Below are 13,670 nucleotides of genomic sequence, written 5' to 3'. Positions count from 1 at the left end.
ATGTAAAACTTTATGTTAATGACTAAATTTCTAATACAGGCGCGCATAAAACAACATTTTATAGGTTTTAAATTACCGGGAGGGTGGGTATTGCTCAAGGCACTTTGGTAAGCGAGTGTGGTATAAATATTTATGTGATCGGGATCACTGATAAACTCATTAGGATTAAAAAGTGATATCCTTAGGGTTAATTCATACTGGCTTTAGAGTAGGTTAGTCAAATTGACCTTTATCTCAGCATTGCAAGACACATATTTGTGTATTTCTAATGCTCGTTTGTTTTTTATTTTAGAAAAATGTAAGTACATATTGTGTTTTATTTATGTTTCTATATTAAAATTTATTGTGCCTACTAAAATTTCTAGTCCCCACATAAGATGGTAAGTACTGAAACATACAAAAAATGCTGTCTAGGGACAAAGGACAATTTTAAAAAAAAAGACCCATAAACAACAAAACCTCATTTAATCAAAACCTCATTTTACTCTCATGTACAGTCAACATCTTATCCACTTCTACCGTCCTTTGTTTCAACACCTCCATCTCTTTATCACTCAGCACCGTGGTCTTCTTGCCCGCATTCCTGACTAGGAAATGTTGTATGAATAGCCGTAGACTTTCCCTGAACATGTGCAGTTTGGGAGACTTGGCAATCCGGTGGAACACCTCTAAAGAAGCTTGTAGGTCTTCGTTCATGATGATTGCGAGAAGGATTTGGCGCATGAAGCGCACTGTGGTCTTGTTGAGGTCGGAGAATTCTATTACCTGTGGAGTGTGGAAGTTTTTTGTTAGTACTTATACAGTGATTTGTAAAAATGATAATCGAAACCCTATTACAGTATTATCTACAGAGTGTTACAAAAGTGGTAAATTTCCCAAGGCAAAGTCGTAAAGTAGTTCAACAACTTTTGGAAAGTCGTAAAAATATATTTTTACGACAGATTTTTCTTATAAATTATGTCAAAATAGCTTCTCTGTAAGCATTATACTGGGTGGAATTTATCAGTGACGTTCCTACCGCCATCGCCAGGTCCATCTCATAAACTTTGACCTGCTTCACTAGCGTCTCTATTGTATGAAAGGGCCGTTTTTCCCCAATTTTATAGTATAGCGAGTAAGTTACCTTGAGTATAGACAGCGGCAGGCTCTTCTCCATGATGAGATGTGTGAGTAGCTGCGCGAGGTTCCCGAGGCCGACCTTCGACAGACTCGCCAGGTCCTTGATCTTGTCCCACACGGCGAACTGGATGGATAGCTGCAACATACAGGGTGTTGCAGTTAGAACTAGATTTGCAGGTTATGCGCCAATTTATTCTCCATAGTGGGTTAGAGCATAACCAGGGATTATTGCTTGACTTTTGACACATCTGTCAAGAATTTAATATGGAGATGACGTATAATTGATCAACCTTTCCCTGGTTACTTCTAACCAACTATGGATAAATTGGAGCTAAATGTAAAGCCAATTAGCGCCACCAACTAAAAAATATATCATAAGTTCCGTTTGAAAGCGTTTTATCCAAAACTGCCCCGTTTCACGCCGTTTTCATGCTGATTCAAAATATTGTTTTGTTAATGTAAAATAGTGAAAATACGGTAAAAAAAAGTTTCAGGAGGAAACAGATAGATAGGTAATTCTTTATTGCACTCAAACAGAAATTACAAAAGGAAATTCACAACATAGACACCTGGTTTTGAAATCTTGATAAAATGCAGCGAATTAAACTGGTGCTGGGGGGTCACTCTATATGACGAAAAACTAAGTTTCGGAGCGCTGCCTTCGGCATTCGGACAGCTTGAAAACATCTGACAGTGGGGTTGCCCACTTACCCGACAACTCTCTCAGCACAAGATTGCTTGTGTTGGGGTCCACCAACCCGCAATAGGCCAACATGTAAATGAGATATAAGATCCGTCTTTAGAAGGAGACCAGAGCCCCAGCAGTGGGGACGCGATGGGTGGTGATGATGATGATACATTAAAACATGACGGCCGAATGGCGTAGTGGTTAGTGACCCTGACTACTGAGCCGAAGGTCCCGGGTTCGGTTCCCGGCTGGGGCAGATATTTGTTTAAACACATATATTTGTACTCGGGTCTTGGGTGTTGATATTTATATTTAGTATCTATGTATCTATGTATTTGTGTAGATATATAAGCTGTCCGACACCCATAACACAGGTTCTGCCTAGCTTGGGATCGGATGGCCGTGTGTGAGATGTCCCCACATATTTATTTATTAATTTATCTCTCTCACCTGGTACTTCCTGTCTCGCTCGCACAGCGTGTGTGCCAGCAGTGCGTAGTACGGGTTGTAGCGACGCTCCTGTAGACACTATCTCCCTCTCACCTGGTACTTCCTGTCTCGCTCGCACAGCGTGTGTGCCAGCAGTGCGTAGTACGGGTTGTAGCGACGCTCCTGTAGACACTATCTCCCTCTCACCTGGTACTTCCTGTCTCGCTCGCACAGCGTGTGTGCCAGCAGTGCGTAGTACGGGTTGTAGCGACGCTCCTGTAGACACTATCTCCCTCTCACCTGGTACTTCCTGTCTCGCTCGCACAGCGTGTGTGCCAGCAGTGCGTAGTACGGGTTGTAGCGACGCTCCTGCAGACACTATCTCCCTCTCACCTGGTACTTCCTGTCTGGCTCGCACAGCGTGTGTGCCAGCAGTGCGTAGTACGGGTTGTAGCGACGCTCCTGCAGACACTATCTCCCTCTCACCTGGTACTTCCTGTCTCGCTCGCACAGCGTGTGTGCCAGCAGTGCGTAGTACGGGTTGTAGCGACGCTCATGCAGACACTATCTCCCTCTCACCTGGTACTTCCTGTCTCGCTCGCACAGCGTGTGTGCCAGCAGTGCGTAGTACGGGTTGTAGCGACGCTCCTGTAGACACTATCTCCCTCTCACCTGGTACTTCCTGTCTCGCTCGCACAGCGTGTGTGCCAGCAGTGCGTAGTACGGGTTGTAGCGACGCTCCTGTAGACACTATCTCCCTCTCACCTGGTACTTCCTGTCTCGCTCGCACAGCGTGTGTGCCAGCAGTGCGTAGTACGGGTTGTAGCGACGCTCCTGCAGACACTATCTCCCTCTCACCTGGTACTTCCTGTCTCGCTCGCACAGCGTGTGTGCCAGCAGTGCGTAGTACGGGTTGTAGCGACGCTCCTGTAGACACTATCTCCCTCTCACCTGGTACTTCCTGTCTCGCTCGCACAGCGTGTGTGCCAGCAGTGCGTAGTACGGGTTGTAGCGACGCTCCTGTAGACACTATCTCCCTCTCACCTGGTACTTCCTGTCTCGCTCGCACAGCGTGTGTGCCAGCAGTGCGTAGTACGGGTTGTAGCGACGCTCCTGTAGACACTATCTCCCTCTCACCTGGTACTTCCTGTCTCGCTCGCACAGCGTGTGTGCCAGCAGTGCGTAGTACGGGTTGTAGCGACGCTCCTGTAGACACTATCTCCCTCTCACCTGGTACTTCCTGTCTCGCTCGCACAGCGTGTGTGCCAGCAGTGCGTAGTACGGGTTGTAGCGACGCTCCTGTAGACACTATCTCTCTCTCACCTGGTACTTCCTGTCTCGCTCGCACAGCGTGTGTGCCAGCAGTGCGTAGTACGGGTTGTAGCGACGCTCCTGCAGACACTATCTCCCTCTCACCTGGTACTTCCTGTCTCGCTCGCACAGCGTGTGTGCCAGCAGTGCGTAGTACGGGTTGTAGCGACGCTCCTGTAGACACTATCTCCCTCTCACCTGGTACTTCCTGTCTCGCTCGCACAGCGTGTGTGCCAGCAGTGCGTAGTACGGGTTGTAGCGACGCTCCTGCAGACACTATCTCCCTCTCACCTGGTACTTCCTGTCTCGCTCGCACAGCGTGTGTGCCAGCAGTGCGTAGTACGGGTTGTAGCGACGCTCCTGTAGACACTATCTCCCTCTCACCTGGTACTTCCTGTCTCGCTCGCACAGCGTGTGTGCCAGCAGTGCGTAGTACGGGTTGTAGCGACGCTCCTGCAGACAGCAGGCCAGTAGCACGTGCACTATTTCGCGTTGTTGAGGTCCCTTGAGGGTTAAGTGCTCGAGCTTCTCGAATGCGTCCATGTAGTCCTGGAAGATAGAAGGAGAAGGATTTATGTGACACGGTATAATTGCAGAAATGGAAATAGCACAGATGAACATGACAAAAAACCAAGGCAACAATGATTCTTAAACAGCTGCCTGCCCCGTGGCTCACAGATGACATAAAGAGGCTCATGTCCAAACGTGATCACGCCAGATTTCGTTACAAGAAGCAACCCACTGAGGAGCACGAGCGGATGTACAAGGAGCTGAGAAATCGATGCAATAGAGTGTGTAGGGATGCGAAACGCCGACATATTCATAAAACTATAGAAAACTGTGATAATTCACAGTTATGGAACTTCCTGAAATCTTTGGGCATAGGGAAAACCAAGGCACTTTCAAACATCAACACTGACCTTACTGCTCTCAACAAGCATTTTTCAACTCCTCCTCTGATTCTGAATGATCAGATTAAAGCCACAACTCTAAGTCATCTTTCTGCTATGCCTCTCCCTGATTGCCCTTCATTCAATTTCAAACTTGTTTCTGGCCGCGACGTTAAGAGATGTATTTCGGCGATAACTAGCAAAGCAGTAGGCATTGATGATATCAGTGCCTCCATGGTAAATTCAATATTAGACGTTATTTTGCCTCACATAACCAACCTCATGAACCTTTCCCTCTTATCCAAATCCTTTCCTAGCTTATGGAAGAATGCATTTGTTCTTCCACTCCCAAAAGTCCCGAATCCTACGTCTTTGTCGCAATTTCGCCCAATTTCAATTTTACCTTTCCTCTCCAAAGTCCTCGAACGTCTTGTCTTTGAACAGTTTTCCAGTTTCCTATCCAACAACGATCTCCTTAACCCTCTCCAATCCGGCTTTCGACCAGGCCATAGTACAGTTACCGCCCTAATCAAAGTGACCGATGACATTCGTAGCAACATAGATAAGCAACACGTTACTGTACTTGCGTTGCTGGATTTCAGTAACGCATTTAATACGGTCGACTTTGATCTACTCATTGGTATTTTACGCACTCTTAACGTATCTCCGGCAGTCACTAGTTGGTTCGAGTCTTACCTCAAGGGACGCAAGCAGTGTGTACGTACCGACAGCGAGAGTTCAACTTGGTGTCCAGTACTTGCGGGCGTCCCTCAAGGCGGCGTTCTTTCTCCTTTACTTTTTTCTTTGTTCATAAACATCTTAGCCAATAAACTCACTTCTCTCTACCACCTATATGCGGATGATCTCCAGCTCTACACTAGTGCACCTCCAGAACACCTCAACTCTGCTATTAGCCTCATTAACACCAATTTGGAGATTATCTCCAAGTGGGTGAAATCTTTTGGTCTGCTATTAAATCCCACTAAGTCACAAGCAATCGTTTTTGGCAGCTCCAGAATGCTACGCAAGATTGACTTTGCAGCTGCGATGAGGGTCAGGTATGACCAATCGGACATACCATATGTGGCTTCAGTAAAAAATCTCGGCGTGATCATGGACAGCACTCTCTCTTGGGTTCCCCAAGTTGATGCTGTGAGCAGGAAGCTTTTTGCATCTTTCCACTCTCTTAAACGCTTGCAGTATTTCCTACCGTTTAACACTAAAGTTACGCTGGCACAGTCTCTACTGCTCCCAATTCTCGATTACGCTGACGTAAGCTATCTTGACCTCACTGAAGAGCTACTCAACAAACTCGAACGTCTCCAGAACTTATGTATCCGATTCATTTTTGGATTACGTAAGTACGATCACATTTCTGAGTATCGTGCTCAATTGAAGTGGCTCCCAATTCGCCTTCGCCGGAATACTCACATTCTCAACATGTTATTCAATGTTTTGAATAACCCTTCTTCCCCCCAATATCTCAAATCTAAGTTTTCATTCCTATGTTCCCACGGCCGAGCGTTGAGATCTACAGAGAACAAGATGTTGAGTGTGCCTGATCGTAACGCTGCTTCTTATAGTGACTCGTTTGCTGTGAAGGCGGCGTGTCTGTGGAACACCTTGCCCGTGAACGTACGACTATCACCTTCGCTTGCTACCTTTAAAAAGAGCGTAAAGGATCACTATTATCAAACCTTAGGTTGGAAATTATAATTATGTAAGTAAGTATATGTATGTATTAATATAGCCAGTATATATTAAGTGTATTTTGTCTCTTAGGTATATGTGTATTTATATTATTATTTAAGTAGGTTGAATAGGTAGGTTAATTCTAGTTTATAGGTTTATTTTGGACATGCTTAAAGTAGTCTTAGTTACTTATATGTCTGCATTTACTGTTTTTTTTTATTATTGTATAAAAGAGTTTTGTTAAATTTACCTGAGTTTTCCACCAACCAAGGGTTGGCTGGAAGAAATTGCTTTTTGGCAATAAGCCCGCCTTTGTGTACTAACTTCTTCTCAATTTGTATTTTGTCTGTGTATGTTATTTTTTAAGTATGCAATAAAGTGTCTATAAATAAATAAATAAATAAAAATTCTTTGTAATTTTATAAAATAACGTTGTTGTATGATTTTTTTCATCGTTAATTTACCTGAAAATTGGTAAAGACAAGTATCTTTACCGGCTTTAAAGTTATCATTGTACGATACTAACAAACATTTATTTACTTGCATCGACAGCGCTAATGCCTTTGCAATTTACCACTTTTACAAAGGTTTAGGCGCAATAGCAATTTAATTTCGACTTATATCTTCACGCGTTTCTGTGGTAAATAGCCTTGACAAACAGACAAGCGAACCACATATTTCTATAAAGTATTAATTTTACCATTCACACGTCTGTTGCACAGAAACAAAAAAAATGCATTTACACATTACATCTAACAAACAAAAAGATTAACAACAATACCTCAGCAGCCATAATAATGCAGAATATGCTCCGCCTAACATCCGTATTCATCCTCTGTTTCCTGGCCAGCTCTAGAAGCTTCTGATCTTGGGCGGGAGCCGCGGGGGCGGGCGCGTCGGGGCGGGCGGCGCCCTTCCACGCTGAGCCTACTACCCACCACTTGCCTCGCTCGTCCGCTGGAAGGAAAAATACAATACAATACAATCCTCTTTATTTGCACCAAAAAAAACAGAATCAAAAAAATAACAACAGTACAAAAAGGCGGCCTTATTGCTTATAGCAATCTCTACCAGACAACCTTTGGATGGAAGAGAGTCACATAAATTAAAAATAGGATTAGAGGTAGTTGGGGTGCAAGAGTATAATACACTACTTAAACACTACATATACAAAATAAACAAATAAAGCAAGAAAATAAATACAATACATATATATACCCATATAATACATACTATATACATATACCTACACAGAATAATACATGATATACAGCAATAATATATTCAACTAAGGCAGAGACTTTAGGTAGTGCCTTTTGACCCCTTCTTTGAAGGAAGCCACAGAAGGTGCACGTCTTATTTCCTCAGGAAGAGCATTCCAGAGCAGTACGGCCGTCACTGTGAAGGAATCGCCGTAAAAATCAGTTTTGTTCAACGGAACTTGCAGACGCAAGTTCTGTGCAGAGCGAAGTGTACGGTCATGTGAACAGTGCCGAAACTTGAAACGCTCTTTTAAGTAGGGAGGAGATGCTGGGTTAAACAGTATGTTGTAAAGTAGTGATAGTATATGCGTATTCCGTCGAAGGCAAATAGGAAGCCACTTGAGTTTAGAGCGGAATTCGGAGACATGGTCATATTTACGTAAACCGAATATAAACCGTATGCAGAAGTTTTGAAGTCTCTCAAGCTTGTTAAGTTGCTCCTGGGTGAGATCGAGATAGCTGGCGTCGGCATAGTCAAGAATTGGTAATAATAGAGATTGCGAAAGCGCAATCTTAGTGGATGTTGGAAGGAAATTACGCAATCTCCTAAGTGAAGCAGCAGAGCCAAACACTTTTCGGCTGACTGATTCTAGTTGAGGTCCCCAAGACAAGTATTTATCAATGAAGACTCCCAGGTTCTTTACTGTACTTGCATATGGAATCTTAATATTTTCAAAAAGTACTGAAGGAAGGTTCGGAAAATCCACATTACACAACAGTCTCGAGCTGCCTATTATGCTGTGTTTTAGACGGATTAACCCTAAGTCCAAATCGTTTACTCCAGTCTGATATGTAAAAATATAATATAGCATTGGTCTTTGAAGAACAATTCTGATGCTGTCGCGTCTGAAAGTTTGTATTAGACAGTGACAGCAATAATTTAATTCGCCAGGAAACATTTATCTGACTATTGAAAAATCAGCCCTTAGAAATACTTGGTATCGGGGCATGTGAAATATGCGTACATTTTTTTACCATGCAGTCGCTTCACAAATCTTTTCATCAAGCCGAATCACTAATCTTTTTACAAAAGGGACTAAAAATAGGAAAAAAATAGCTTGCTGCTCGGTTATTTCATAGAATTCATAGTCAGTAAAGTAAATAATAATGCAATAGTTAACGGTTAGTTACCTATCAAGACGATAACACTATGCAAAATTCCGTACCTTTCAACAAATCATCCAGTCTAATATTGAGCGTTGTCACATAGTTTCCCTTCCGTATGACGGTCCTGATGGTTTTCTTCAGCTGTTCCGCATATGTCGGGTCGTAGTTCGGTATTTTAGTCAAGTTGTTGTTCTTGACGGCTAACAACACCTCTTGGAGGAAGCTGAGGCGAGTTCTGGGGATATGAATGGGGAAATTATTGATTTTGGTGAGGTTGTTTGGTGTTGCCGGTAGATGGCGTTGTTTGAGAATATAGTTATGAAATAATTAGAATACTGCTACAGTATAACTGTAGCAGAGAGACATACAGATAAGATGTAACAGGGATTACCCATTTATGTAGAACAAAAAAAATATTCACAACAGCCGCTCGGCCCCACAGTAGAGTTGAAATACATGACACTGTATAAAAGGTCCTAAACCTGAAACGTGTTTCTTTTCTGTTGAGGTATAATTAGTCATCATCAACTCTTTCACCTTACCTTAAGGTTGGATTTATGTCTCCAATTTTATTCTGTGTGTTTTGTATGAAAGTCTTCAGAGCCAGAGGTTGTTCTTTCCTAAGCACCCCGCCTACGGTGCGGAGACAGACTAATATGCACTCTATGTTCTTCTCCGTAAGGTCTTCTAACAGTCTGTTGAGGATATCGTAGAGTAAATCTGCTTGGTACATCTGTAATTATAAAATGATATAATGTTAATATTTTTCCGTGGAGGTTAATGTAGGGGGAAAAATCTACACTTTTAACTTAGAACTCGTTTAGAAAAACGTATATTTAGAAATTCTTGAGCATTCGGCATATAAGCTTGACCCAACCTCCAGTTGAGCTTACATATTTTAAGACCTGTCAGTATCTATAGTTCGCTTGAAAAATTACCTTATATTAGCTCCTTCTACATTATACCTGAAGTGATCCTTGAGATTATGTATTCTCGAGTACATACAATCAATAGCAGGTACACTGAGACTTTAACCAAAGCTCTCACCTTAAAACCGTACATATGAGAGAGACAGCAAATCAGGTTGTCTAGAGTCTTGTCCTCAACAGGCGGGGGGTCCATCATCAGCTCGTCACACTTCTTCACCAGGATCTGCAGGAAATGGGCACCTGGAAGGCAGAACGGAAGAAGCGTTAGACTTTAGTTATGAATAGTTTAGATAGTAACAAGCACTGAAGGCATTGGGCTCGATCTTCGCCTAGACCAGGTTTTTGTTAACGGGTCCTAATTTTCACCCAAGCCCAAAAACCCCAGCATAGTTATAAAATTCGGTAATATTTTCCACTGTGAACTAGACGAAAGTCAAGATGAGAGCCAAAAATAGCGTCGGATCGATCCCAAATTTGAAAGTAATTGGTATTTAGTTATTAGTTTCCATCATCCAAAATCGTTCTCTTTCTCTTCTGCTTATAGTCAGGGAGGTATTTATATACTCCACCACATACCTAGCACAGAGCGCAAGACAAAGCGTGACAAAAAAACCGCGCGTAGGTACGCTTAATTTTGTGGCCACACAACGCCTTAACTTCATCACGTCTTGTTAATCTCGCTTCTCGTGCTACCCCCGCAACCCCACTCACCCACTTCCTGCCCCACATTGGCGTGTAGCGCCGCCAGCAGCGCGGCGTGCTCAGCCACGAGGCGCGGCGGCGCGGCCTGCGCGGGGGCGGTGGCTTCCAGCCAGAGCGTGGCGAGGCAGCTGTTCACTGAGTGTCTAGGGGGGGAGAGGATACTTGGTTATGGCGGAAGGAAATAACAAACCTGTAAAAAACCTATCCCCCTTATTCATAGAAAAGTTACAGAACAATTTGTTCTTCGACAGAGAAGGAAAAACAGTTGATTATCTAAAACGTTCTGTAACTATTCTATGAATAATAATAATGTCCTCCTAGCCGAATTTCGACCACGGCGGCCAATCTCAATTGAGATCAGCCATCTACGCAGGAGTAGATTATAGTGCCCAAGTGTGTGCGCAGTACACAGGAGCACTCTCTGTTCCATCACTCTCATAGCCCAATGGGACGGATTGACCGACACGACTGGAGAGAGCTAGGCGCAGGACCGACTGCTTTACATGCCCATCCGACAGCATGGATCGTTTCACCGTTTCGGACATCAGGTGATCAGCCTTCTATGTCCTAACCAAACTTAGAACCACAATTTAGAAACACAAATTGATGGTGCCACCCGGGAATCGAACCCGGGACCTCTGGGTCATGAAGCGAAGCTTCTACCACTAGACCACAGAGGCAGATGAATAAGTGGGGTATAAATAATATAATGACTACATAGTATTTAATAAAGTCCATATTCGCGTCTGTCCGTGTCATGTAAGTATGTTTAATCTTTAAAATTACAAAACGAATACTTTTAAAAAAAAGCTAGTAAACTTAACATACACTACTATAATATAACAAAATAGTAAACGTAATATTCTCTATTTTCTAATATTTAGTTTCATGTGTTTACCTGCTGTTATTGGAGTATAAGTTTTCTATGCTGGTGCAGGCCCAGTGGAGATTTGTTCCAGCCAGCTTGTTCAACACGCCTGGAAATGGAAACACAAAATAATAACATTAGAAGTAAATATTGATAATTATAATCTCTAGCTAGCCTCTAAGATTGCCTACAGCAGCAAACACAAGCATTAAGGGACTATAAAATACTAGCTGTTCCCGCGAGCATCGCTTTGCCTTATAAAGTTTTCCCGTCAGAATTCCGGGATAAAAAGTAGCCAATGTTCTTCCTCAGGGTCTAGACCATAATATGTATTCCAAATTTCATTCAAATCCGTTAAGTAGTTTTGGCGTGAAAGAGTAACAGACAGACAGACAGACACAGTTACTTTCACATTTATAATATGAGTTAGGATTAGGATAGATAGCTAATTATCTCACTTTTAATCTGCCTTTTCAACTGAGCCAGTTCTTTATCTGAACTGGAATCCTTGTCTCTGAGATGCGGTGGAATGTAAACACCTTTTTCTTCCTGAAAATCGAAAGCGTAAATATTGTAATATACATAACATAACAGAAAATACTCCCATTTCATAGCCCGCCCGATAGAATAATAAAATAGTTTGACAAATTTTAATATTACTACTATCTGAATCAAAAAGCATAAGTCATAGGTTTCACTTACTTTAATAATGTTACCCTCTTTATCTCTTTTTCTTCCATAAATATCTTCCCAAACATCAGGCTTTTCGTCATTTACTTCAGTTGCTTTATTATTTTCAGTGTCTGAAAAGTCTTCATCATCACCAGATAAATGGGATACTTCATCATCACTGAAAGGATTCTCTATTTCTTCACCTGACATTAGATCATCATCATCAATATTATTGTTGGTCTGTTGTTTTCCAGCATTACTTTTTTCAGTTACATTGCTCTTTATATCTCTTTTACTCTTCTCTTCTTTTTTAAATAGTTTTTTTGGAGGTTCTGAAATTTAAATTAACATTATAAACTACACATTAAAAAAAATATTTAATTAAGTATAACTATCATAACAATTTAAATGTTATACCTTCTTCTTCTTCATCATCAACATCTGATAACTCACTGGCATCTTCAAAATCTTCACTGTCTTCTGCACTTTCAGCACCACTGAGTTCATCATCATCATCATCTTGAATCTCTTCATCTTCATCACTTAGGTCATCTTCACTGCCCTCATCTTCTTCTGCTTCACTCTGGCTTTCATCTTTTGTGGTCTTTTTCTTCTTTTTACTGCTAATTTCTTTCCCAGTCACAGTGGCTAGATCTTCGTCAAAGTCAGACTCATCTTCTACATTGGCCAAATGTTTTTCTGCAGCCACTATTTGTTCTGAGGTTGTCCTGTCGCAAATTTCTAGAAGGTCTTATGGATTATTGTTAAGAAAACAATGGTGATTTGCATTTAGTAATGTATACTAGTAACATGAAATTATTGAGTTTATTTAAATTTTGAATTATGTAGAATCATGAAAATGACTGCAGGGTTACACAAAATTAAGTAAAATAAATTATAAGTGAGACATTAATTATTCTAAAACATAGTTTTTTTGAAAAGGATACAGTCCAAACCATCATCAGCAAAGAAGTTGTTTTTGTTTTTAGTTTTATTCAGCCCAAGTTGTTTTTCTAGTTTTTTTATAATCTTATCTTCATCATCATTTGCCTGTTGGAATATTCTTTTCCGCTGGTCTTCCATTTGCAATTTTAGTTTGTCTGTTTCCTTTATGTCTTTTTTTCTTTGATTGCTCAAGATATCTAAGGCGGTCAAAGGTGCTGTCTTCTGTTTTTTCTTTTTCTGTATAATTTTGATAATAATAATTATAATCAACATGTACAGCTTAAAGTTGGTGATACATTATTCAAAATTACAATACAGTGAAGATATTGATTCTGCATTAGCATTCACGAGCAACTGGCTAGACTAGCATTACTACTTGAATAATGTGAACAGAGTAAAAACTAGGAAGTCAGTCATTTGATGAAATTAACTGGAGATTAAATGAAATAGTAAGGTTGTTAATGAAAGCTAGACTATAAATGAATTTATTATTTTATCACATTTAACAATGAGAAATAGTATGTCTACAGATATAGTTGGGTAAGTGGGAGGCTATTCCGGCACCAGTGCAAACTGCAACCAACTAAATGGGGTTTTAAAGCAAAAATAAATGATTCTTACGATATGAACTTCTTTGACATCTTCTGCGACCTCCGCTGGCCTCTTCACGAAGCGTCCAGGTGTAAAATTCACTTGCTCTGGTGCATTCTTCTTTTTAGAATAGTGCTCTACTCGTTTTACCTTCTTTTCTTTCCTTTTTTGTTTCCGTAAGGCTTTACGCGTATTTGGAAAATTACGGCGTGGGGTATTTTTGTTTTTCTTCATTTTGTATGTAAAAATCCCATTTATACATACAGAAATACCACAATTTAATTGATTTTACTAAATCAAAACAAAGTTTGTTTTGAGGTTATCTACCACATGACATTTTACTTTGACAACGTGACATTTATATGATTTGACAGATACGTAGTAGTCTGTGATTTGACAGTTTGGATGTTGAAACTTGGTCGAAACCAAGTCGAAACGGATATAGGTACACAGCAAAAGTGGTTG

At 41.3% G+C, this 13,670-nt stretch overlaps 1 protein-coding gene across 1 annotated transcript; it reads right to left on the bottom strand.

The window, feature by feature from the left end:
- Positions 1-448: 448 nt before the first annotated feature.
- On the bottom strand, positions 449-13,563 carry LOC105391382 (nucleolar MIF4G domain-containing protein 1 homolog). The gene is given in 14 exon segments (XM_048624732.1): positions 449-765; positions 1,124-1,255; positions 3,932-4,096; positions 6,911-7,086; positions 8,558-8,733; positions 9,041-9,231; positions 9,546-9,667; positions 10,139-10,272; positions 11,028-11,106; positions 11,456-11,546; positions 11,700-12,008; positions 12,010-12,419; positions 12,617-12,851; positions 13,236-13,563. Coding segments are annotated over 14 exon segments (2,721 nt in total). The 5' UTR covers positions 13,440-13,563; the 3' UTR covers positions 449-468.
- Between the last annotated feature and the right edge of the window lie 107 nt (positions 13,564-13,670).

The sequence above is a fragment of the Plutella xylostella genome, chromosome 3, assembly GCF_932276165.1.
Source record: "Plutella xylostella chromosome 3, ilPluXylo3.1, whole genome shotgun sequence".
Taxonomy (NCBI): Eukaryota; Metazoa; Arthropoda; class Insecta; order Lepidoptera; family Plutellidae; genus Plutella; species Plutella xylostella.
Note: the sequence above shows the minus strand (reverse complement) of the source record. Positions and strands in the feature narration are given on the sequence as shown.